Genomic DNA, 26,745 nt, shown 5'->3' with positions numbered 1-26,745 from the left:
TCATACACAAGTGCCCAGCCATGAGTTTTAAACCTGACTACGTGGGAATCGAGTGACATAACCATACACCATCTGCTGATTCCTGTTTGTTTTAAAGCAACTACGCTAAGTGCCTTTCTAGGAGTACAATCAATAATTTTTTTTAAAATCCAAAATGTGTTTATTGGGATGGTTTCCCACTCATCTTGAGTCAGATGCTTTTAGTGCTGCTTCCTCCTGAAGGAACATCCTTCTGAAAGCCTCGCTTTTCCTCCTGTAGGCTGGCAGAGGACAGTGGAGCAGCCAACGCACAAGACTACCATTTGTGCATGGCTAAAGACTGTGGTGGTTTATAGCATCCTGGGCACTTCACATCCCTGAAGTAGGAATTTGGGCTCTGCACCAGGCGCTTTTTCTTGTATTTGCTCTTCTCTTCTGGAGAGGGATGAAGGAGGTCATTTGCAAGAGGCATGTTCTCATAGGGAGGTCATCACTGCCGGAAAGGAATAATGAAATTCTTTAGGAATTTAGGTGAGATATTATTTGTTATGTGGGCTTGATGAAGAAAGTAGTATTTGAGATTGAGATTTGAAAGGTTTTCAACAGGGCATTTATGATAGGAACAAATCAATAACTTTTTGGAAGGGTACAAGTTATATTTGAGAAACCATCAGTAGAACAATTTGGTTGCTACAGGTTGAGCATCCATAATCTGGAAATCCAGAATCCAAATTGCTGAAAATTCAAAACATTTGAGTGCGTGTGTGACTACACAAATGGAAAATTCCACACCTGGCCTCATGATGGGCCACCGTCAAAACACTGCAGCACAGAGTTTGTATAAAATTACCTCCACGCTGTGTATAAGAAGCGTGCGAATGGGCCAGCAAGTGGTATAGTGGTTAAGGCGCTGGACGCCACATGCCCATTGCAGTTCATGTCCTGGACCTGGGAGCTTGCTTTCTCATGTTCTCTCTCTCTCTGTCTTTCTGGTAAGGGCACGTGCCCTGTAGCAAATTAAATAAATAAAGAAATAAAATGAAATGAATAATTATGAACTTCATATTTAGACTTGAGTCATGTTTCTAAGATATCACATAATGTATACACAGGTATTACAAAATTTGAAAAATTCTAAATCAGAAATACTGTTTTTTTTTTTAGAGAGTTTTACTATAGTGTATATACGTTTGCCTGGGGGAAGAGAAACAAAGTGAGAAATCACCCCCTCCCCCCAGGGGAATGGCCAGTCTGCAGTCCTTTCTCCATTTTCCTCTTGGGATTTTCAGCATGCACGTACATGCCCAAGTGTGAGTTTGAAGTGGTGCTTGAACCACAGTCGCCCACGTAGGAGTTCAGCGACATAACCATTATGCCATCTGTTGGTCCTGAAATCTGAAACACTTTTGTTTGGTCCCAACCAATATTCCTTCAAAGTTAAGGGAGCTGGAGTTTTTTTGTACTTATTCTGGCTCTTACCAATTAAGATTGCCCCTAAAATGCTGCCAGCACTTCCTAGTTGCTTTGGTTAATGCTAGGCAAGTTCCTGATGTGTGGAGAACTTGGGAGAGAAGCAAAGAGATGGTCGAGGGGGGAAGCAGTCAGTGTGCCTGGAGACGGTCCCTACCCTGCTACAAGTGGGCACTGAGGTGAGCTGAAAAGGTAAAGGGCCAGATAACTGCTATATCTGCTAATAGGCACTCTTTTTTTTTTTTTGGAGAGATTTTCACTATAGGGCGCGTGCACTCACCAGACAGAGAGACAAAGAGACAGAAAGCGAGAAATCACCCCCCAGGGGGGATGATCACGCCGCAATCCCTTCTCCTCCATTCTCCTCTTGGGATCTTGGGCACGCACACGCACGCGGCGTGAGTTTTAAGCCACCGGGTCCGGATGCGAACCGTGGTCGTCTAAGTGGGAGTCCAGCGACATAGCCATTACAGTAACAGCTGGTTCCCGCTAGTAGGCACTCTTATTGGATAATCCAGGTGTCAAATAAAAGTCTCAGTTGTTGGCAAGCTACAAGAAATGTTGAGAAGTGGTGAGAAAAAATGATAATTTGGTTACTGTTAGAAAATAAGGAGGGTGGGGACCAGCAGGTGGCAAGTTGGCTAAGGCACTGGACACTCCCACATGGATGACCACAGTTCAAGTCCCAGACCTGGTAGCTTCCTTTCTCACTTTCCTTCTCTCTCTCTCTCTCTCTGGTCAAATTAAAATAAATGAAGCAATAAATAAAATTAAATAATTGAAAAAAAAATAAGGAGGGAATTGGGGATCAGCAGATGGCCTATTGGTTACATCACTGGCCTCCCACATAGTCAACCGCAGTTCAGGTCCCAGACCTGGCAGCAACTGGGGGCATGGGAGGCCAGAAGGTGACATGGTAGTTTAGGGTGCTGGACTCCCACATGGTTGACCATGGTTCAGATCCTGGACCTGGTGACTTGTTTTCTCTCTTTCCTCTATCTCTTTCTCTCTCTGTCTAATCAAACTGGAAAATAATAATAAAGTTAAATAAAACAGTTCTTTTTAAAAAAACACTTAAAAATTATTTATGTAATTTTATCCATTTTATTTTTTTTTAAACTTCATCCAAGAGAGAGGCATGGGAGTGGGGTGTTTGAGAAAGCAAGCCACTGGGTCCAGGACTTGAACGGCAGTCAGCCAGGTGGTATTCCAGTGCCTCATCCACCATGCCACCTGCCGGCCCCAATAAAATAATTAAAAAAAAAATAGAGGCATGTGTGGGTGTGTGTGTGTTCCCAACCCCTGAGAGGAGAATGGAGGAGAAGGGATTGTTGCCATTTCTACCTGGGAGGTGAGTTCTCTCTTTCTGACACTCTCTCTCATTTGCAGTTGCTGAGAAATAGGACTTCCACTAGCCATTTTTTAAAAAATAATTATTTCATTGAACTTTATTTTAATTTGACCAGAGAGGAAGAGAGAGAGAGAGAGAGAAAGTCGTTCAGGACTCGAACCACGTTTGGCCTTGTGGGAGTCCAGCACCCTTAACCACCATGCCACATGCTAGCCCTTCCCTCTAGTCTTACATCATGTCTGAAAAGCAGTCTTTTTTATGTTTCGTCTAGTTTTATTAATTTAAGGTGAGAGAGGAAATCTGCACCCTGTTACTCCATTTTGGCTGGCAGTGAAAGTAATTTGATAACAGGGCAAAATGATCTAACCAAAAAAGCAAGTGAAAAGTAGGTGGTAAAGATTGTCAATCCTTCCCCCCCAAATATATATGAGAAATAAGATACTAACAAACATTATAAATTTGACTTGATACTCTGAAAATGTGGAGCATGGTTTAGCTAATATTTTGGAATAGTACAACATTTAGAAATGTTTTCACTATTAACCAGAGACTATTCTAGGGTTAAGCTGTGAGTTAATCTAGTCAATGTTGCATCTCTTAGCCTTATGAAGATATAATGGTATCTACCTGAGAGTTGTAGAGAGCATGATAATGGTGTTCTTGATCTGGGGAGATTTTTGTCTCCCCAGAGGATATACTCTAATACTATCTAGAGGCATTGGTTTTTAGAGTTTGGGGTGGTGGGGTGTTTTGACTGTAGTGGGTGGGTGCAGGAATATTACTAACCGTCCTGCAGTACACAGGACATCAAAGAATTACATATTATATGGTCTAAGTGTCAATGGTGCTAGGATTGAGCAACCTTGATGTAAAGTGTCAAGATCTCAGATTATTTCACTTTATCATCACAAGGGGCAGCCTCTAGAGTGAAAACGGAGCCTTCCATTTGAAGTTTTTTATTGATTCCTATTCCTACTTAAAAGTTAATATTTTTAAAAAACAATTATTTAATTTGTTACTTTTTTTTTTTTTTTTTGAGAAAGAGTTTTGCTATAGGGTGTGTGTGCTTACCAGATATAGACAGACAGACAGAAAGCTAGAAATCACCCCCCAGGGGGATGACCATATGCTTCAATCCCTTCTCCTTCATTCTCTTGGGATCTTAGGCATGCAACGCACATACACCCAGCGTGAGTTTAAGCCACCAGGTCCAGGACTTGAACTGTGGTTGACTACGTAGGAGTCTAGCAATGTAACCATTATGCCATCTACTGATACCATGTTGTTATTATTTTTTAATTTGACCAGAGAGAGAAAGAAAGAGAGAGAGAGAGAGAGAGAGAGAGAGAGAGATCTCCATAAAAAAATAAAATGTAGAAGGTTTTGAACTATGTCGCAAATCAGAAGATTTCAAAAGTTCGTAGAAAAATGAACCATGCCACCTGCTGGCTCCAAAAGTTAATCTTTTTTTTTTTTTTAAAGAATTATTTATTTTACTTTATTTATTCATTCATTTTATTTTTTTTAAATTTGACCAGAGAGAGAGAGAGAGAGAGGGAAAGTGAGAAAGGAAGCACCAGGTCCAGTATTCAAACTGTGGTTGGCCATGTGGGAGTGTCCAGTGCCTTAACCACCACGCCACCTGCTGGTCCCCCCAAAGTTAATCTTTTTTAAAAAATGAAAAAGGATAAAAATGTTTCTGATTTCTGTTCCCACCTAAAAGTTAATTTCATTTTAAAGAAAAAAATGAGAAAGAATAAAAATGATTAAAAGATTGAATAATTTGAATTTTTCTCCTTTTATTTATGTTTAAATTGAAATGGGAGAGGAAGAAAAAACAGTAGAAGTCCATCAAACTTAACATTTGTTTAGGAGAGTCAATTTCAGGGGCTGGCAGGTGGTGTGGTGGTTGTGGGCATTGGATTCTCACATAGCCAACTGTGGTTCGAGTCCCAGACCTAGCAGCTTGCTTTCTCCCTTTCCCTTTCTCTCACTCTATCCCTCTCTCGTCAAATTTAAAAATAAATAAATAAAGTTAAATCTAAAAAATAATTTAAGGGCTGACAGGTGTTGTGGTGGTTGAAGGCGCTGGATTCTCACGTGGCCGACTGCAATTCAAGTCCCGGACCTGGCGACTTGCTTTCTCACTTTCTCTTTCTCTCTCTCTCTCTGTTAATGATAACAAATGGAATTAAATAAATAATTTCTTTTTAAAAAGTCAATTTTAATAAACTTCTATTTGGTAGAGAAGTCTGCAGTATTCTGATTAACTTCAATTATGAAACTCACCAAGATATGTTTGAAAATATACTCTTTTCAAAGCAAGCTCATAAGCATGTATCATTCTCATGTTTTTTATTTTAATCATTTTCAATATCTTAGCTCATTTAAAAATTTTTTTGGGTTACTTTTTCTATATAGGTATTACCTCATTTGAAAGGCCTTGGAAAAGAGGAAAAATTTTCTAACAAAAATGTCAGCTTTTCGAAATCATTGTCCACATTTGGATTCAGTTGGTGAAATAACAAAAGAAGATTTAATACAAAAATCTCATGTAAGATAAAACCTTTTCTTCCTTAAGAAATCCATATTCATTTTTATTTCAAACTTGCCTTTTTATAACTTATTTCAATAGACTGTATGAGTCCTGTATTTTATGTATGTCTTTATGTTAGTGAATTGAATGTGTTTATGTCAGTGTAATAGATGTTATCTTCTCAATTTCCTTTCATAGGGTACTTGTCAGGATTGTAAAGTCAGAGGACCAAATCTTTGGGCATGCCTGGAGCTATATATATATTTTTCCTAAAAAACTTTTGATTATAAATTTAGGTTTGAATAATGATAACAGAAAAAACATTTAACACTTAAAAAGGATTTTGTAAATGGACATACTTTTAAAAGATCATCATTGATAAAAAAAAACTTTGGAAGGGTTTAACTTACTGCTTTTGCACATTTTTTTAGTAGAGTCACTCTGAGATAGTTTGTGCTTGCCTTTTAGTAGGGGTAACAGGTTTTAGGTTTGAAATACATTGATTAAAAAAAAATACATTGATTTTATTTTATGTTTGGTTCCTTTTGGTTAAATTAACTGAAAGTCAGTTAATCATCAAATTAAAATGTGATCAAAACTTAAATATAAATGAATAATAATACTATTATAAATTTATCCGTGTTATTAAATACCTGTTTTCCTTTATAACTGTTTATAGAGTAGATGTTCGTATGTTGGCTGTGGTGAGTCACAAGTCGATCATAGCACCATACATTCTCAGGTATGTATACAAACTATTTTAATATGAGAGTCTACTTTTTAAAAAAATTTTTTTCTTTAATTATTTTATTTATCTTTATCCATTTATTTATTTATTTTTATTTGACCATAGAGGGATAGAATGAGAGAGAAAGTGAGAAAGCAAGCTGCCAGGTCTGGGACTCAAACTGAGGTCGGCCATGTGGGAGTCCAGCACCTTTAACCACCACACCACCTGCCACCCCCGAGAGTCAACTTTTTTAAAAGAAAGCTGGAAGGGACAGCATTATGCATTCAAGTTGAAATTCAAAAATATGTGCTGTTTTATGAGTTTAAGCTTCACTTATGCTCTTTGTGAGAGGTAGAAGGGGAAATTGTTAAGATTAATATGAGAATTAGATTGTAATTGAGATGATACTGTCTTTTTAAAAAATTTAATTTAATTTAGTTTATTTATTTAGTCATTCGCTTATTTCAGTTTGACCAGAGAGGGATGGAGGGAAGGGGAGAGAGAGAGAGAAAGTGAGAAAGCAATCTGCCAGGTCTGGGACTTGAAACCCAGTCAGCTTATGTGGGAATCCAGTGCCCCAACCACCACACCACCTGCCGGCCCAATACTGTCTTTCTTTTAATAAATCTTTTTTTTTTTTTTTTTTTTTTTTTAGAATTATTTAACTTTATTTATTTAAGTTTGACTGGAGAGGGACAGAGTGAGAAAGAGAGAGAGGGAAAGTGAGAAAGCAAGTTGCCAAGTCTAGGACTCGAACCACAGTCAGCTATGTTGAAGTTCAGCACCCTTAACCAACACACCACCTGCTGGCCCCAAGAGATGATACTATCTTAAGAAGAATACCCAGATTTGTAGAGGTGATGGCTAGAACATTAGGAGGGTAAAGGAGATGGAAGCCAGAGTGTGCCTAGGTTTATGAAATGACCTGGCTAACTTCTTTTAGTCTCCAACTTGTCATTTTGCCTTTTCCTGTACATTATCCTAACTGGAGTCCTTTTTCTATTTTGCTGGGGTGGGTTGGTGTTTCCTGTGTAACTCTGACATGACTTTTTTGGGTAGTATTATAGTTTTTATAGTTTCTTAACTGTGTCTTAAGGTGTACATCAATGTCCCTACAGTATCAACTGCTCTTAACCAGGGTTCCTTTGGAGAATTAGCAAAGCAGCCTCCATACCTAAAGCTTTAAGGCATCATTGTATGTAATTTACTTTTCCTCTGTATATCCAGACTGGTACTTGCTGTGTACTATTTTTGGGAGAACTGAGAAATTAGTTACTTAAATGATTTTTTGTAGGGCTTAATTCTCTTGCAGAACTTCTGCTGAAAAAGGCTGAATTTATTCTAAATAATCTAATTTCCAGTTGGTTAAACTATTTTGTGCTTTGCCTCATGTCATTTTGTGTCCTTTGCTTCTCTGATTACCTGGGATAGTTACTTGTTATTGTCAGTTATTTTCTTGTATTATACTTATTTAATTATACTTAACTGCAAAGCAGAGCCTTATACTCTTGCATTTATCTTTAGTGACTGTACATTAATACCTAGAGTCAGCTTAGATATTGCTACTGTTCACTAATAGGTTAGCAGTGTATTTACTGTAATACATTGAACAATGTGTTGATTTTAGGATACATTGCATACTAGAACATGCTGCCAATGGAGAAGAGTCAGTTGGTTAGTAATGACGTAAAAGATGCATTTTTTTTCTCATTATTTAATTTATTGAACATTAGTGGGTTGAAGTTGACAGACTCCAGCTGTAACATATTTCACTGTAATATATTAAACAGTGTGTTGGTTAGCAGTGTATTTAAAGAATTTTTTTGGTACTCTACATTGGCTCTTTTGAGTATGTTATTCATCAAAAGTCAGCAGTTTATATTCTCTGATCTTTTGAAGGTGTGCTTTCAAATATATCTAATTTTGTTTCCTCTTCTCTCTTTCCTGTGAAATTATACAGGAGACAAAGCATTATCTAACTGTGAACCTTACCACTCTTCGAGTATGGTGTTATGCTTGCAGCAAAGAAGTATTTTTGGATAGGAAATTAGGAACTCAGCCTTCATTGCCTCATGTAAGACAACTTCACCAAACACAAGAAAACAGTGTCCAGGTAATAATGCGTTTAGTTAAGTTATTAAACTTAGAGTTAGTATCTTTAGAATTTGTCATAGTTGAAATTTGAAAAGGAGTCCTGCCTAAGCAGAACTTTAGCAAATGTCTATAATGTGTTTTTTCCCTCTCAAGTGAAACACTCACGTTCTCTGTTGTTCCTGTGTAGCATAGATTGATAGATTAGGGTAAGATTGTAGCCCTCCTGTTGGAAGATGGGAAAGACCTTAATGAATATTTAAAAAAATTTATTTATTTATTTCATGAGTGAGAGACACAGAAAGAAAGAGACAGAGATACAGCACCCCATTAGGGTCTGGATGCCACAGTCTGCCACCAGCTTCAGCCAGCCGGGATCATGGGCACACCCTTGCCCAGCATGCTTAGAGAAGTCTCTGGTAGGAACTGGAACCCTTCGTGTGGGTCTACCTCAAGAGTGTGGCATTTTTCCACGGCATTTTTCTAAGACCCTTATCAATGAAAAACGTTTAACAAAATGGTTTCAGTAGTGTTTATTTCTAGCAAATGAGATTCTAGAATGGGCGGTAGGCCGTTCTTTGGTAGGGAACTGCAGGGACTCATTTAGCTTCCTTTCCCTAGTTTTTTCTCTGCTTCACACCATTTGTATTAACGTGGACATTTTACTAATTATTGAGTACCAGGTAGACTACAATAGAGCTTATCATAGTCTTTGGTTAGATTCCACCCCCCTCCCCCCAGGCTGGCCCAGTGGTGTATGGTTAAGCCTTATGTGGGGGGGAGCTGTATCTTACATGGCCCCAGTGGCTTGAAAAGCATGCCGGGCATGTGTGCCCCAAATCCTAATGGGGTGGAGAGATGGGGAAAAGGAGTGCAGCATGATCATGTCCCACTGCGGGGGTGCTTGCTTTCTTTCTCTCCCTCTCCCTAGTGAGCACATGTACTCTCTGGCAGTTATAAAGACGAATATTTTTTCTCCCATGGCTCAAGGGACTTAGAAAACACGTATAGCTTTCAAAGATTGATCACTTAATTTTCAGAATTTTCCAGTCATAAAAGTAGGAGAAGATCACCGAAAATTAGATTAGTTCACTTCTAATATGTTCTGATTATCATTTATTTGATTAGAATTTGATCAGATTTGATTGACAGCACATTTTTTTTCTCTCATGGGTGTTAAAAAAAAAAAAACCACATTGTGGTGGACCAGCAGATAGCATAATGGCTATGTTGCTGGACTCCCATGTAGTTGACCACGATTCAAGTCCTGGAACTGGTGGCTTAAATTCACACCAGGCTCATGTTTGTGTGTGCCCAAGATCTCGAGAGGAGAATGGAGAAGGGATTGTGGCATGGCCATCCTCCCTGGGAAGTGATTTCTCGCTTTCTGTCTCTGTCTCTCTCTGTCTTTCTGGCGAGTGCACGTGCCCTATTAGCAAAAACCTCTCCAAAAAAAAAAAAAGAAAAACCATATTGTGGGACCAGCAGGTGGCATAATGGTTATGTCACTGGACTCCCATGTAGTCGACTGGCTTAAAACTCAATGTCAAGCGCATGTGCAGAAGTGCCCCAAATTCTAGAGGAGACTAAAGGAGAAGGGATTGCTGCATGACCATCCCCTCGGGGGTGATTTCTCACTTTCTATATCTCTGGCTAGTGCACGCACCCTATAACAACAATTTTTTTTTTTTTTGGAGAGGTTTTTGCTAAAGGTGTGTGCACTCGCCAGACAGAGACAGACAGAGAGATAGAAAGCGAGAAATCACTGCCCAAGGGGAATGGCCACGTTGCAATCCCTTCTCCTCCATTCTCCTCTTGGGATCTTTGGCATGCACACATATGCACCCGTCGTGAGTTTTAAGCCACTGGGTCCAGGACGCGAACCGTGGTCGACTACATGGGAGTCCAGTGACATAGCCATTATGCTAACTGCTGGTCCCAACAACAATCTCTTAAAAACAAAAACACAGTGCATTTACTTTTCTTCGCAATTTAATTTATTTAAATATTTTAATTTGCAATAGGGCACACATGCTCGATAGAAGGAGAGAGAGAGAGAGTGTAAGAGAGAGTGAGAAGGCAAGCTGCTGGGTCTGGAAAGCTAACTCTGGTAGCACTTTAACCACCACACCACCTGCTGGCTCCCACACATTGTATTTTTATACTTGTTCTTTGATACCAACTTTCAATTTTTTTTAAAAGAATTATTTTATTTAACTTTATTTACTTATTTATATTTAATTTGACCAGAGAGGGACAGAATGAGAGGGAGAGATAGAGAGAGAAAGCAAACCACCCGGTCTGGCACTCGAATCGCTGTTGGCCATATGGGGAGTCCAGTGCCCCTAACCACAATGCCACCTGCTGACTCCAATACCAACTTTGAATTTTTTCTGATGCATCTCTTTTTTAGAGAGATATTTTCTGTAGGGCGTATGTGCTTGCTGGAGAGACAAAGAGAGACAGAAAGCGAAAAATCACCCCCGGGGGATGGCTACGCTAAAGTCCCCACTCTTCCATTCTCCTCTCAGGATTTTGGGCACACATGCCCAGCTGCTGGGTTTGGGATTTGAACCACTGTCGACTATGTGGGAGTCCAGCGACATAACTATTACGACTTTTGCTGGTCCCAATGCATCTTTATTTAGATAAAAGGCATTTGTGATAATAAATTTGCTGGCTTTATGCATTTTATAGCTGAAGGTGGCTTGACTTTGGACAAAGCACATTCGTTGCGTTTTCAGTTTGACAGTTAATGATGTTAGTCAGTCATGGCTGTTGTCCCAGCTGATGCTTATTTTAATCAGTCATAAATGTGTTTAGTCCTTTTCTGTTTTTTATTTTGCTGGAGGGCACATGGCGCTTGCTGGAGAGAGACAAAGTGAGAAAACATCCCCCGTGAGGCAGGATCATGCTGCAATCCTTTTCCCTCCATTTCTCATCCCCTTTAAGGTTTTGGGCATGCATGCACACATGCTTGGTGTGTTTCTCAAGCTGCCAGGTCTAGCACTCAAACTATGCAGTCTGTCATGTGGTATCGAGCTACCTTAACCACCGCCCCACTGACTGGCCCTGTTGAGTGTTTTTCAAAAGACCCAAATATATGAAAGTAACAATTTTCTTGAATCCTCTTAGATTATTAACAAAAGTGTGTTCTTAAGACTAGCAGTTTAATCCCAAGAAAATGGTAGTTTATAAGGGCAAAATTTTCAAAGATGTTGCTATTTCTACTTGAATAGAGTAAAATTGCAAAGTCTAATGAAAGTTGAGTCTGGGGACCAGCAGATGGTGTGATGGTTAAGGCACTGGACTACCACATGGTTGACCACGGTTCAAGTACCAGACCTAGTAGCTTGCTTTCTCACTTCCTCTCTCTCATTCTTTCTCTGTATCTCTTTGCTCAAATTAAATGAATGAATAAATGAATGAATGAATGAAATAAAATAATTCTAACAAAAAGAAAAGAAAGTTGAGTCTGGCTGGGGTCAGCAGGTGGCGTGGTAGTTGGGATGCTGGACTCTCACATGGCCTACAGGGGTTTGAGTTTAAGGTTTTGGGCATGCATGCACACATGCTTGGTGTGTTTCTCAAGCTGCCAGGTCTAGCACTCAAACTATGCAGTCTGTCATGTGGTATCGAGCTACCTTAACCACCGCCCCACTGGCTGGCCCTGTTGAGTGTTTTTCAAAAGACCCAAATATATGAAAGTAACAATTTTCTTGAATCCTCTTAGATTATTAACAAAAGTGTGTTCTTAAGACTAGCAGTTTAATCCCAAGAAAATGGTAGTTTATAAGGGCAAAATTTTCAAAGATGTTGCTATTTCTACTTGAATAGAGTAAAATTGCAAAGTCTAATGAAAGTTGAGTCTGGGGACCAGCAGATGGTGTGATGGTTAAGGCACTGGACTACCACATGGTTGACTACGGTTCAAGTACCAGACCTAGTAGCTTGCTTTCTCACTTCCTCTCTCTCATTCTTTCTCTGTATCTCTTTGCTCAAATTAAATGAATGAATAAATGAATGAATGAATGAAATAAAATAATTCTAACAAAAAGAAAAGAAAGTTGAGTCTGGCTGGGGTCAGCAGGTGGCGTGGTAGTTGGGATGCTGGACTCTCACATGGCCTACAGGGGTTTGAGTTCCAGTGGGTTGCTTTCTCATTTTTGCCCTCTCTCACTCTTTCTCTCTGGTGAGTAGTGCATATGCCTTATAGCAAATTTAAAAATAATAATAATAAAATTAAATAAATTATTAAAAAAATAAATTAAGTTCAGTTTGGTAGAATAAGTAGAGTTGGCACTCCCTATCTACAAGTTCTGCATCTACAGGTTCAACCAACCATAGATAGAAAATATCTGAGGGGAGGGACAGCAGGTGGCGTGGTGGTTAAGGATGCTAAACTCCTACATGGTTGACCATGGTTCAAGTCCCAGATCTGGCACTTGCTTTTCTCACTTTCCCTCTCTCTCTCTTACTCTCTTACTCTCACACTCTGTCCCTCTCTGGTCAAATTAAAATAAATAAATAAGTTCAGATAAATAATCATTTAAAAAAAAAGAAGAAAATATTTGAGGGAAAAAATAGGCATGACTATAAAAAACGAGGCCCACCTGTGGTGGTATGCCTTACTAAGTTGCTGCTGCTCTATAGGTTGGGATCATATGGGAAGACTGGGTTCAGTTCCCTGTTGAACCTGAATTCTGGGTTTGGTGGCCTGCACCTGTAATTTGGGAGTGATTTGGGAAGTTAAAACAGGAAGATTGTGAGCTTGAAGCTGTCCTGGGGAGCATAGTGAGAATTCGTTTTTGAAAAGAGCTTTGGGGGACCAGCAGTTAGCATAATGGCTATGTTGCTGGACTCCTACATAGTCGACTGCAGTTTGAGTCCTGGACTTGGTGGCTTAAACTCAGGCTGGGCATGTGTGCATGCGTGCCCAAGATCCCAAGAGGAGAATGGAGGAGAAGGGATTTTGGCATTGCCATCCTCCCGGGGGGGGATGATTTCTCACTTTTCCTCTCTCTTTCGCTCTCAGGTGAGCACACGTACCCTATGGCAAAAACTTTATGGTACCCTATGACAGCAGCAACAAAAAACTCCGAAAGAGCCTTGAGTGATGATGTGTGTAATCCCAACTGGGAGTCTGAGGCAGGAGGATCCCAACATGGAAGACCCTGTTTTAAAATAAAAAAACAGTATAGGGACTAGCAGGTGACATAGTGATTAAGGTGCTGGACTCCCATGTGGTTGACTGTGGTTCAAGTCTCGGATCCAATGGCTTGAAACTCAGGCTAGGCACATGTGCATGTGTGCCCAAGATCCCAGGAGAAGAATGGAGGAGAAGGGATTGCAGCATGGCCATTACCCCTGGGGAGTGATTTTTCATTTCCCTCTCACTGTCTCGGTCTCTCTCCAGTGAGTGCATGTGCCCTAAGGACAAAATCTCTACAAACTAACAAAAAAAGATGTTGTGCCAGCAGGTGGTCTAGTGGTTAAGGCAGTGGACTCCCACATAGCTGGCTATAGTTCAAGTCCTGGACCTGGTGATTGAAACTCAGGCTAGACACGTGTGCATGTGTGCCTAAGATACGGAGAAGAGAACAGAGGAGAAGGGTTTGTGGCGTATCCAGCCCTCCTGGAGGATTTCTCACTTTCTCTTTCTCTGTCTCCCTTTGTTTCTCTGGCGAGTAAACATGGCCTATGACCAAAACCTCTGTAACAAAAAAGACAAAGATGGGACCAGCAGTTAGCGTAATGGCTATGTTGCTGAACTCCCATGTAGTTGACTGCAGTTTGAGTCCTGGACCCGGCAGCTTAAACTCACGCCAAGCGTGCGTGTGTGTGTGCCCAACATCCTGAGAGGAGAACAAAGGAGAAGGGATTCCGGCATGCCATCCTTCCTGAGAGGGTGATTTCTCGCTTTCTGTCTCTCTTTTTCTCTCTGTCTTTCTGGCGAGTGCATGCACCCTGTAGCAAAAAACAAAAACAAAAACAAAAACATCTCTCCAAAAAGAAGATAAAGATGAAAATACTTGTATTTTGTTTTGTGGAATGCTAGAAAGATTTGAGAAGACAATGTAAAATAATATAGTGGAGATCTTTTTAGTTGCAGTTCTGATGTCTCTGAATTGGAGTTAGTTGAATTTAAATTCAGAGGAGTCTGTTATGGGGCCAGCAGGTGGCATGTAAGGTGCTACAATACCACATGGTTGACCACAGTTTGATTCCCGGATCTGGTGGCTTGCTTTCTCACTCTCCTTCTGTGTGTCTCTCTGACCAAACTGGAAAATAATAATAAGAAAAGAAAGACTTTGTTATATAAGTGCTTATGTTAATAAAGCTAGGATGATTTCCTATTACCTAGTATCTTTATTTCCTTCCAAATATAAGTTTAAATTTTATTCTTAATGTTAATTCCACAAATTGTTAAGTCTCTTAATTTTATAGTGTAGATGGTATATAAGTTAGAATTAAAGTTGTGGGTTTTTTTTTTTAACATTTTGAAAATTTCATTTTCTCTTTTACATTCAATCACATTATTTAGCTTATAAACTGAATATTTGAACATGTGAACATTTCTCCCAGTTGTGTTTTTTTAACCTAAGTATTTATTCTTTTGTGCTGTCTCTTGTTATCAAGGATTTTAAAATACCTAGTAATACAACATTAAAAACGCCTCTGGTTGCTGTATTTGATGATCTGGATATAGAAGTAGAAGAAGAAGATGAACTTAAAGCAAGAGGTAAAATAATTCTCCTGTGTTAATACTCCTTTAAATGGCACTGCCCTTTCTTTTGGGAAACTGTACATTTCAAAATCTGGAGATGAGAAAAATCAGTATGACAGTTAGGAAAAGAGAACTGTGAGATTTGGCCTAGGAAAATGATATTTGCACAAATCCTAAATGTTTGGTTTCTTTGGTGTCTCTTTAATAAAGTGGTAATCCTGATATTTCTTCTGTAGTTGAGTCTTATGACCTCTTTGCCTAACTATTATTCCTGTGCAGATTTCATATATATACCTAATTTTTGTCTAAAGTTAAAAAATTTGGGGGACCAGCAGTTAACGTAATGGCTATGTCACTGGACTCCCATGTAGTCGACCGCAGTTCGCGTCCCGGACCTGGTGGCTTAAACTCACGCCGGGCGCGTGTGCGTGTGTTCCCAAGATCCTGAGAGGAGAATGGAGGAGAAGGGATTGCGGCATGGTCATCCCCCCTGGGGGGTGATTTCTCACTTTCTGTCTCTCTGTCTCTCTGTGTCTGTCTGGTGAGCGCACGTGCCCTATGGCCCTCTTAAAAAAAAAAATTGATGGATGTGTTCCTATAACTACAACCTAAGTTCTTTGATTTTTTTTTCTATGCTGTATATCTGTGTTTCTTAATATACTTTAGAAATCACAGTTCTTACTAACAGCTACAAAATTTAGTCAATTTTACATTACTGAAGGATGACTCAACTTTTGTATTTTTTTAAATAGGTCTAACAGGTTTGAAAAATATTGGAAATACTTGTTATATGAATGCAGCCTTGCAGGCTCTTTCTAATTGGTAAGTAAATAATTAATTTTGTTGTGTTTTTGTATTTTTTTTTTTTTTTTTAAATCACCCTTTCAACATGCTGCTCTAGTTGTTGACGAACTCCTATGGTGGGGAAGTCAAGAATCTGGCTTGGGACAGAATGTATTGTTATCTTACTAGGGTTACTCTATGCATACCTGTAGTTTCCTAAGAATCCTAGTCCTGGTTTAGATCCTGTGTAGTTGTATATCTTTGAGCAAGTCTTTTTTTTTTTTTTTTTTTTTTTTGGGGTTTTTCTTTTTGGGGGGGTTGGTTGCCCAAGGCAGAGAGACAGAGAGACAGAAAGCGAGAAATTAACCCCCAGGGGGATGGCCACGCTGCAATCCCTTCTCCTCCATTCTCCTCTTGGGATCTTAGGCATGCATGCATACGCACCCGGTGTGAGTTTAAGCCACTGGATCTGGGACTTGAACCATAGTCAACTACATGGGAGTCCAGAAACATAACCATTAGGCCAACCGCTGGTCCTAGAGCAAGTAATTTTTTATATCTAGAAAATGAAGAGCTTTAAATTAATTAATCCCTTGATCACTCCTCATTCAGAGAGTTTATGAAAATTTTTTATATTTTCTTATAGGTAGAGAACCTTTAAAAAAGTGGGAACAGCAGTTGGTGTAATTGTTAAATTACTGGACTCCTACATGACCAACTGTGGTTCAAGTCCTAGACCTGGAGGCTTGAAATTCACACCAGGCGCGTGTGCGTGTGTGCCCAAAATCCCAAGAGGAGAATGGAGGAGAAGGGATTGTATTGTATTGTAGTCATCCTCCCAGGGCGGGGGTGGGGGATTTCTTATTTTCTGTCTCTCTGGCAAGTGCACACACTCTATAGCAAAAACCTCTCTCTCAAAAAAAAAAAAAAAAACATAACAAAACCTCCAGAAAACCTGTAAGAATCATTTATTTCTTTTTTTCTTTATTTATTTTGGAGAGGTTTTTTGCTATAGGGCGCGTGCGCTCGCCAGACAGACAGAGGCATAGAGAAAAAAAGCAAGAAATCACCCCCCAGGAGGGATGGTAACACCGCAATCCCTTCTCCATTCTCCTCTCGGGATCTTGGGCACGCACACACACGCGCCTGGCGTGAGTTTTAAGCCACCGGCTCCGGGACGCGAACCGCGGTCGACTATGTGGGAGTCCAGCGACATAGCCATTACGCTAACTGCTGGTTCCCTCATTTATTTATTTTTAGAGAGGTTTTTGTTATTGCTTTTGTTTTTTGCCTTAGGGTGTATGTGCTCACCAGAGAAAGAGAGAGAGACAGACATGGTGAGAAGGAAAGTGAGAAATCACCCCCTGGGGGGATGGCCACAGTACAATCCCTTCTTCTCCATTTTCCTCCTGAGATAATGGGCATGCACACACATGTGCCTTGTGTGATTTTCAAGCTGCTGGGTCTGGGACTTGAACTGCAGTTGGCTGTGTGGGAGTCCAGTGACATAATTGCTACACCATCTGTTGGCCCCGATATATATATGTGTGTGTATATATATGTGTATATATATATATATATATATGTGTGTGTGTGTGTGTATATATATATATACACAAATATATACATTCTTAATCTTCGTCCAACATCGACCGAGAAGGTATTATTCTGTAATTTAGATGCATTAATCAGGACCAAAATTCCTAAGTCATTGACTTTGACATTGCCCTTTCTACTGGATTGAATTTTAGAGCAGTGGGTGGAGATTGAACTTATATACTTTTTCCAAAAATAATCTCATTTTTATATGGATATGCCTTCTGTAAATACTTGACTTTAAACTGTCTTATGTTCTGCAACCAAGTGAGATAAAGAGAACATAATCTTTACAAAGTGATAAGAGAACACACTCTCTTTAAAGAAGTAACATTGAAGCTGAAACTCAACGGATGGGTTGGTTGTATGAATATTTTGTTTGTTGTGAGGAATATTCCAAGCTGAAAGGTCACTATTTTGTAAGCAGTCTTAGGATGGGAAAGGGCTTCTGAGGAACTGGGAGAAGATCCGGAAGACAGGAGTATAGTAAATCATGGAGGTGAATGACATTGGTCTAGGCGATTTAGGCTATGTTAGGTTAGGTCTTTATTCTAGGTGTAGTGAGACAGTATTAAAATGTTTTTACAACAGCATAGCTAAGTAATTAAACTTATATTTAAAAAAGATCTCTATGGGACCAGCAGTTGGCATAATGGTTATATTGCTGGAGTCCCATGTGGTTGACTGTGGTTTGAGCCCTAGACTCAGTGGCTTAAAACTCACACTGGGTGCGTGTGCTTGTGTGCATACGTGCCCAAGGTCCTGAGAGGAGAATGGAGGAGAAGGGATTGTGGTGTGGCTATCCTTCCTGGGGGGTGATTTCTTTCTGTTTCTTTGTTTCTCTGTCTCTCCAGCAAGCACATGTGCCCTAAAGCAAAAATCTTTAAATGAAAGAAAAGATTACTGTAGTTGCCATGTGTACAGTGGATTGGAGGGGCAAGAGAACAGAATTAGAAAACCAGCTAGGAGGCTATTGCAATAACTTAGGGCAAGAATTTATAGCTTGTACCATTCAGGGTAGTGGGAAAGGAGTGGATGAATTAGAGATAAACCTTTTAAGAAGAATGATTCGTTGATAGTATATAAGTAAACAGAGAAAGGGAGATGGAGATTTAATGATCATACTACGAAAGACTGCTGGTTGATGCTATTGTTTTTGTACATGAAAGAAACTAGACACAGAAGTTTAAGTTGTGGTAGTTATCACTAGTAAAAACTACAGTAGATGGGGTCAGCAGATGGCGTGGTGGTTAGGGGCTCTAGACTCCCACATGGCTAACCACGGTTCAAGTTTCAGAACTGGAGGCATGCTTCCTCACTCCCCTGCCTCCATTCTCTCTCTCACTGTGTCCTTCTCTGGTCAGATTTACAAAATATGAATAAAAAAAGTTAAATAAAATAATTCTTTAAAGAAAAACAAAAAAGAAAACAAAACTACAGTAGAATTCTGAATCTGAGATTTTTGCATGTATGTTTGTTACTCTTGTTCTTTTAAAACTTTCATTTTTTAAAAAAGTTTATTGGGTTAGCCAGTGGCATGGTTGTTAAGGTAGCTGGATCCCTTAAGACCAACTACATGGTTTGACTCTTGGACCCTGCGGCTCCAAAAGCTTATTAGGTGTGTGTGGCCAAAACCCCAAAAGGAGAAATGGAGTTGAGAGAATTGCATTATGACTATACCCCATGGTGAGTACTTTCTGACTTCCCTTCTCTCTCTTTCTCTGGTGAGCAAATTAAAAAAAAAAAAAAAGTCTACTTCTTCCATGAGAGACAGACAGTGACATAGGCATCTCTAACATGGTCCCTACACTGCAGGTGCCACCACCTGACTCCTAGATCCTTTGTTTTTAGTTACTATAAATATTGCTTCTACAAAATTACTGTGTGAGTTATTTGAATTCACCGGAAAAGATATGTATGGTAAAATCATACTGTTCCAGGGCCAGCAGGTGGCATGGTGGTTAAAGGCGCTAGATTCCCACATGGCCAGCTGCAGTTCAAGTCCTGGACCTGGTAGATTGAAAATCACAACATATTAATAGATAGATAAGTAAATAAATACATGTGTTTTTCGTTATTGTTTGTTTTTAAAAAGAATTATTTATTTTTATTATTTGTTAATTTGCTGTAGGGCATGTGTACTTGTTGGAGAGAGACAGAGAGAGAGAGAGTGAAAGCAAGAAAGCAAGCCTCCAGATCGAGGACTCCAACCATGGTTGGCCATGTGGGAGTCCAGTGCTTCAACCACCATGCCACCTGCTGGCTCCAATACTTTTTTTTTTAAATCATGTTGTTCTAAAGTCATGGCATAGTGATTATCCAGATGCCTTCACAGGTTGGATGATTTATTGCTGACTTGGATTTGGTTCTTTGCCCAGTCAGTTTTCTTTTTTCTTTTAAAAATTATTATTAGTTTTTATTTAACTTTATTTATTTATTTTAATTTGACCAGAGAAGGACAGAGTGAGAGAGAAAGGGAAAGTGATAAAGCAAGTCACCAGATCTGGAACTTGAACTGTAGTCAGCCATGCAGGAGTCCAATGCTCTTAACCACCCTGCCACCAGCCCTCACCCAGTCAGTATTCGATAACAGAGTAGATTATCAGAGGTTCTGTCAAACTAATCAAACTTATAAGATTATATTGCTGTATAGATTAATAACTTCAACGACTGACAGATAACCAGTACCACGTACTAGAATGTGGAAGCCTGAAGGAAGAAGAACAAATTCTCTTGAAGTTAAATTTTAACATTTAAATGTTAAATTTGAAATGCCAGGGTAGAACTAGTTTAGGATTTGATATCAGTCTAGACTTCAGGTAAGATGTTTGACTTTTTATAAGTTTGGTCATTATTGACATATGAATAAAAATGTAAGGTCACCCAGGGGAAAGAATATATAGGAAAGAGAGAAAAAGTCATAGGATCAAGTACTGGGGACCCTTATAATTAGATGTGTAAGAGTAGACAGAGGGCCAGCAGGTGGCAGGGGGGTTAAGATGCTGGAATTCCCATATGGCCAACTGTGGTTTGAATCCTGGACCTGAAGGCTTGCTTTTCTCCTTCTCCCTCCCTCTCTCTTCCTCTCTCTGTCTTTCTCTGGCAAAAATTTATGTGAAATAAATAATAAAAAATGAATAATTCTGAAAAAAAAAATTAAGACAGAATAGTAAAGAGGAAAGAGGAATTGCCAGAAAGGTAAAGACAAAGGTAGAAAAGCTTACTTTAGTGGTAAAGTGAAGGTTTGCTGAAAAACATGAGGGTAGTCATCTGTGACAAATGGTATAAGAAACTGAAGAATGTTGGCTGAATCTGACAGCATGGAGGACATGTAAAGCCAGATGCATCTTGAATGGGTTCAGCTTTTTAAGATAATGATTGTGAAGCTTTAAAAGGGAGCTAAAAAATAATACAGGGATGTATGTGATGTCAGTCATTGAATAATTAGAAATTAATCACTTTTTTTAAAAAAAGAATTATTTTATTTAACTTTATTTATTTATTTATTTTAATTTGACCAGTGTGTGTGTGTGTATGTGTGTGTGTGTGTATGTGTGTGTGTGAGAGAGAGAGAGAGAAAGTGCGAAAGCAAGCCACCAAGTGTAGGACCTGCAGTTCACCATGTGGGAGTCCAGTGCCCTTAACCACCACGCCACCTGCCAGTCCCAGAAGTTAATCAGTATTAAGCTTTATTCTACTCTAACTTTTTAAAAATTTTTTGTACTAGCCCACCCTTGACACAATTTTTCCTTGACTGTGGAGGACTAGCTCGGACAGATAAGAAACCAGCCATTTGTAAAAGTTATCTCAAACTAATGACAGAGCTGTGGCATAAAAGCAGGTATGTACTCAATATATTTATCTTCTTCGTTATATTTATAGAGCTAACAAAAAGGTGGAAGAGAGACCAATTTGAGAAAATTCCAGGCTGTTCTGTGGCCTAGTGTTAAGAGAACTAAATCCCACATGGGATTTGAATCCTAACCCTACCAGTTTGAAAAACACAACAGGGGGCCAGCTGGTAGCATGGTGGTTAAAGCATCTGGATTCCATGAGACTGACTGCACCAGTTTGAGTCCTGGACCCAGTGGCTTGAAAAACACACTGGGTGTGTGTGGATGTGTACCCTGAATCTCAAAAGGAAGGAGAACTAAAGGGATCATTGCATGGCCACTTCACATTAGGGGTGCTTTCTCACACCCCTCACCCCCTCTCTCTCAGGTGAGCACATGTTCCCTCTGGCAAAATAAATACAGAAAAATATTGGGCAGTTTGGTGTGTGTGTCCAAAAACCTGGCAGAATGGAGAAATGGAAGAGAAGGGATTGTGGCCTGACTGTCCTTCAATTGGGAGATACTTTCTCCTCTTTCTGTCTCTCTGGTGAGTGCATGTGCTTTCTGGCAGTTGACAAAGAAAAGAAAATTCATTTTTCTGCATGTTACATTTAAACTAAACATCCAAATGAAGGTGCTGTGAAAAGCGTGAAAGTTCTGTACTGGTAATATAGTGTTTGACTGCTAAAGCTACTATGATATAGAAACTTAAAAAAAAATTGCTATAGGGCTCATGTGCTTGCCAAAGACAAAGAGAGAAAGTGAGAAAGCACCCCCTGGGGGGATGACCACACCACAGTCCCTTCTCTGTTCTCCTGTCAGGATTTTGGGCATGCAGGCACAGGCAACTAGTGTGTGTTTTTCAAACCACTGGTCTTGAACTGGAACCACAGTCAACCATGTGGAATCCAGCCATATTAACCACCATGCCATGTGGTTAAAACTTTGGAGTTTTAGTGCAATTTCTTTACAATGGAAAAATCAGACCATATGTTTCTATATGAATGTATTTCTGCCTTAGTTTATTCTAATGCTTAGGATAAGGATAATAATTGTTTGCTATTATAGGTTAATAACTTTGTTTTAGAACTATTTAGGAAATGACATTTTGAAAAACACAGTGAAGCTTATTTACTTGAGAATAGAGCAATAAAATAACACTTCAAATAAGTTGTTCCGATGAGCCCATGATATAGAATACTGGGCAATTTACAAAAATTTTTTTTTTCATGTGAAAGATACTGATATAGACAGACATAGGCAGCCCTTAACAGGTTCTCATCACACCACAATTCTTCTGTCCAGCTTTTCTTGTCATCAGTATCATGAGTTTCCGTGTGCCCAGAGTGCTCGGGTAGAACCCAAATCTGAACCTGTCAGTCTTTCACATGGCCTCCAGCATTGCAGAGCATTCCTACCCTCTGTGCCCCCACATCTGGGCAATTCTGAAGTACTTTTAAAATAATATTCTTTTAAATTTATTAGACACTTTGAATTCTTGATTGTTAATTTCTAAAATATAAATGCAAAATCACAAAGCTTTCTCTTTTAAAATGTTTCCTCAGGCCAGGATCTGTTGTGCCTACTAACCTGTTTCAAGGAATTAAAACTGTAAATCCAACATTTCGGGGGTATTCTCAGCAGGTTAGTCTATTGCTTTTCATTCATAATTTTAATGATCTTCATTGAATTAGAAAATGCTATTAGGCTTTTTTATTTGTTCTTTTATCTTTTTGGGTTTTCACTACTTGTATCTTTGTTTTTGTTTTTATTTTGTTTTGTTTTTGGATTTTGCCATAGGACACATGTTTGCTGGAGAGAGACAGACTAAGAGAGAAAGTGAGCAATCACCCCTTGGAGGATGGCCACTCTGCAATCCTTTCTCTTTTATTCTGCTTGTGGGAATTGGGGCATGCATGTATATGCACCTCAATTTCAAGCTGCCAGGTCCAGGACTTGAACTGGGGTTCAGCCAGCCATGTGGGAGTCTAGCGCCTTAGCCACCATGCCACCTGTTGACCCACTCCTTGTATCTTTATTTACTAGAATTAGCAGCTCTTTATCATGTCTATTATATTTTTCAAGAATTCTTTTAATTTTGGGGCCAGCAGGTGGTGTGGTGGTTACAGCGCTGGAATTCCAACATGGCTGACCATGGTTCAAGTCCCGGACCTGGTGGCTTGCTTTCTCACTTTCCCCCCTCTCTCTCTGTCTTTCTCTGGCAAAACTCATGAGAAGAAATAATAATAAAATAATTCTAAAAAAACAATTCTTTTAATTTTATATTAATTTTTCTGGAAACTTAAAATTTGGGGGATGGGTAAATTTGTCTGTTTTTCTGCTTAAGTGCTTTTATGTTTGTTTTAGGTGTTTTTCCATAGCATGAATGTGCTCACCAGAGAGAGAGGGGAAGTGAAGAATCATGCCCCAGGGGGTTTACCACCCTTAATCCCTTCTCTTCCTTTGTCCTTCAGGATTTTTGGACATGCACGTACACATGCCTGGAGTGATTAAAGGCTTCTGGGTCTGTGACTTGAATTGCAGAGTTAGCCATGTAAGATCCAGTGTACCTTCACTCCCATGCCACCTGGTAGCCCTGTTCCTAGGTTTTTAAATACCATTTATTGACCTTTTTTTTGAATCATTCTACTGGCAGTTTCAATTATAGCTTTCTTCTTTTTTTTTAGAGAGAGATTTTTGCTATAAGGGGTGTGTGCTCCCTGGAGAGGCAGAAAGACAGGAAGCAAGAAATAACCCCCAGGTGGGATGGCCACATTGCAATCCCTTCTCTAATCCAATCTCTTTTCTGGTACTCGAACTGCAGTTGGCCCTGTGGGAGTCCAGCGCTTCAACTTCCATGCCACCTGCTGGTCCTGAAATTTGTATTTTCAATAAACATTGTACGTTAATTAAGAACTTTTCTTTGAGGATCTTGTCTCGTAACCTAGAGTTAGTTAAAGGAGTTGTATCTCACATGGCCAACTGTGGTTTGGGTCCTGGCCCCCGGTGGTTTGAAAAACATTCCAGGCATATTTGTGTGTATGTCCAGAATCCAGACAAGATGGAGAAATGGAGGAGAGGAGACTATGGTGTGACCACCCATGTTGGTGGGGAGTACTCTCTCCCTCCCATTCTCTTTCTCTCTGTTTCTCTTTGGTGAGCATATATACCCTCTGGCAATTGAAAAGCTATTTTTCTTTAACATAGTACAGTATTGAATAAAGCTTTTATTTAAGCCAAACTTGTATAATATTTGTATTTAGGACCATATTTCTGAATTCTGATTTTCAAAAGAATCAAATCCATATTTTCTCTATGTCTTATATCTCTTGTGTATCCATAATAGAACTACTAAATTCTGACCTTCAGATCATCTTCAGTTTATTAAAACTTGTTTTATTAGGCAAGCAGGTAATGTAGTGGTTTAGGTGGTGGATTCCTACGTGGTTGACTGTGGTTCGAGTCCCAGACTTGATGGCTTGAAAATCACAACAAATAAAAGATAAACAAATAAATGTATAAAAACAACAAACAACAAACTTGTTTTATTTACACAACTTTACAGAACTTAGTGCATCTTCTCACCCCTCTAATGCCATGTGTTCAGCCATGTTTTCCTTAATGTGATGCTACGTGTTTATAAATCAGTTGATAACCACATTTTATATATTTTCCCTTAAGTTTTTATGTGCACATGTAATGAAGTTCTAACATTATATTGCTGATATATTAGGATGCTCAAGAATTTCTTCGATGTTTAATGGATTTGCTTCATGAAGAATTGAAAGAGCAGGTCATGGAAGTAGAGGAAGATCCTCAAACCATAAGCACCGAGGAGGCAATGGAAGATGACAAGAGCCAGTCAGATGTAGATTTTCAGTCCTGTGAATCTTCTAGCAACAGTGATAAAGCAGAAAATGAAAGTAACTCTAGAGCCTTTTCTGAAGATAATAATGAAACAGCAATGTTAATCCAGGATGATGAGAACAATTCAGAAATGTCAAAAGACTGGCAAAAAGAGAAGATGTACAATATGATCAATAAAGTGAACTCTGAAGGAGAATTAAATAAAGATAGAGACTCTGTGTCTGAACCAGTCGACTTGAACAACCAGGAAACTGTCAAAGTGCAAATACACAGTAGAGCTTCAGGTGACAATTTAATAATTCAGTCATGAAAATGATGGTATTTGACTTTCAGACATTGGGTCCTTAAATAATGGTTACTTTGGGGTTTACAGGTCAAGAGTTACAGTTTAGTATTTGCTTGTGAATGTTAAGTTAAAGTTATAAAATTATAGAACCTGAGGATAAGAGGGATTTCATGGGTTACTTATTTAAGATCCATTCTCATTTTCAACCAAACATTTAATTGTACATCTTTAACATAGTAATATAGTAATCCAGAAAATTGGGCTTCTTGGAGTTTTCCTTTTTATTTTAAGTAGGTTAGGTTAAGATTCTGGGAAAAAGCAAAATAACTCAAATCACAATTTTCTAATTATGTACACTATTAAATTTAGATTGCTATTGGACTCACATCCAAGTTGTTCTAGTATAAGAGTTTAATTAATGAAAATGAGCTCTCATGATAGATTATGCTGTAGTGTTCCTTTGGGAAGGAGAAGGGATTGTGGTGTGGTCATCCGCTCTTGGTGGTGATTTCTCATTCTCTGTGTGTCTCTGGCGAGCGTACATCATATCCTAGAGCAAAAATCTCTTAAAGAAAACATTTTAAAAAAAGTTTATCTTCTGTAACTGCTGAAGATCTTTAGGTATTGAATGAATACAGAATTCTCCCTTGAGGGAGAAATTTCTTTAACTGTAGGAAGCCTCACGGGTCACCCGTGTACAGTGCACAGTCAGAGCCTCTAATCAGGAAAACCAGGAGTCTTAGGCTGCTTATTTATACTAACCTCGTGTAGAAGCTTAGTCAGAAAAATATATGAAATGTCAGTATTGAAAGACTTGACCGTGGCTGCTGTCTGACCCTTTCTTGTCAGAAGCCCAGTTAAACCTGGTTAAGGGATATGTGATCCTTTAGTGCTCCCTAATAGTTTTTATTTATTTATTTATTTGGGGAGATTTTTGCTACAGGGTATGTGTGCTCGGCAGAGAGACAGACAGAAAGAGAGAATCATCCACCAAGGGGGGTTGGCCATGCCATAATCCTCTCTCCTCCATTCTCCACTAGGGGTTTGGGGCACGCAAACACATGGCAGGCATGAATTTTTTTTTTTTTTTTTAGAGGTTTTTGCTATAGGGCGTGTGCGCTCACCAGTCAGACAGAGAGAGACAGAGAGATAGAAAGTGAGAAATCACCCCCTAGAGGGGATGGCCACGCTGCAGTCCCTTCTCCTCCTTTCTCCTCTTGGGATCTTGGGCACACATGCACATGCGCCGGCGTGAGTTTTAAGCCACCGGGTCTGGGACGTGAACCGCGGTCGACTATGTGGGAGTCCAGCGACATAGCCATTACGCTAACTGCTGGTCCCAGCCAGGCATGAACTGTAAGCCGCTGGGTCTAGTATTCAAACCATGGTGGACTATATAAGACAACAGTGATGTAACCGTTATGCCATCTGCTGGTCCCAATAGGCTCGTTTTTATACATAATCACTAGGTGATGATTTAAATCAGGTATTTGAGC

At 39.4% G+C, this 26,745-nt stretch overlaps 1 protein-coding gene and 1 pseudogene across 2 annotated transcripts in view; one reads left to right on the top strand and one right to left on the bottom strand.

Moving 5' to 3' along the window:
* Positions 1-200: 200 nt before the first annotated feature.
* LOC106734627 (40S ribosomal protein S27-like) lies at positions 201-451 on the bottom strand (annotated as a pseudogene).
* Positions 452-5,221: 4,770 nt separating this feature from the next.
* The window catches only part of USP33 (ubiquitin specific peptidase 33), a gene marked incomplete at its 5' end in the record, with an annotated part of 53,496 nt that continues 31,972 nt past the window's right edge, over positions 5,222-26,745 (top strand). For both annotated transcript variants that reach the window (XM_006146066.2, XM_006146065.2), the window contains 9 exon segments: positions 5,222-5,354; positions 5,535-5,586; positions 6,014-6,078; positions 8,027-8,179; positions 14,797-14,899; positions 15,637-15,706; positions 20,991-21,104; positions 22,662-22,740; positions 24,830-25,247. In XM_006146066.2, coding sequence (XP_006146128.1) covers positions 5,274-5,354; positions 5,535-5,586; positions 6,014-6,078; positions 8,027-8,179; positions 14,797-14,899; positions 15,637-15,706; positions 20,991-21,104; positions 22,662-22,740; positions 24,830-25,247 — 1,135 coding nt within the window.

This window comes from Tupaia chinensis, unplaced genomic scaffold (assembly GCF_000334495.1).
Source record: "Tupaia chinensis unplaced genomic scaffold, TupChi_1.0 Scaffold000164_1, whole genome shotgun sequence".
Taxonomy (NCBI): Eukaryota; Metazoa; Chordata; class Mammalia; order Scandentia; family Tupaiidae; genus Tupaia; species Tupaia belangeri.
Note: the sequence above shows the minus strand (reverse complement) of the source record. Positions and strands in the feature narration are given on the sequence as shown.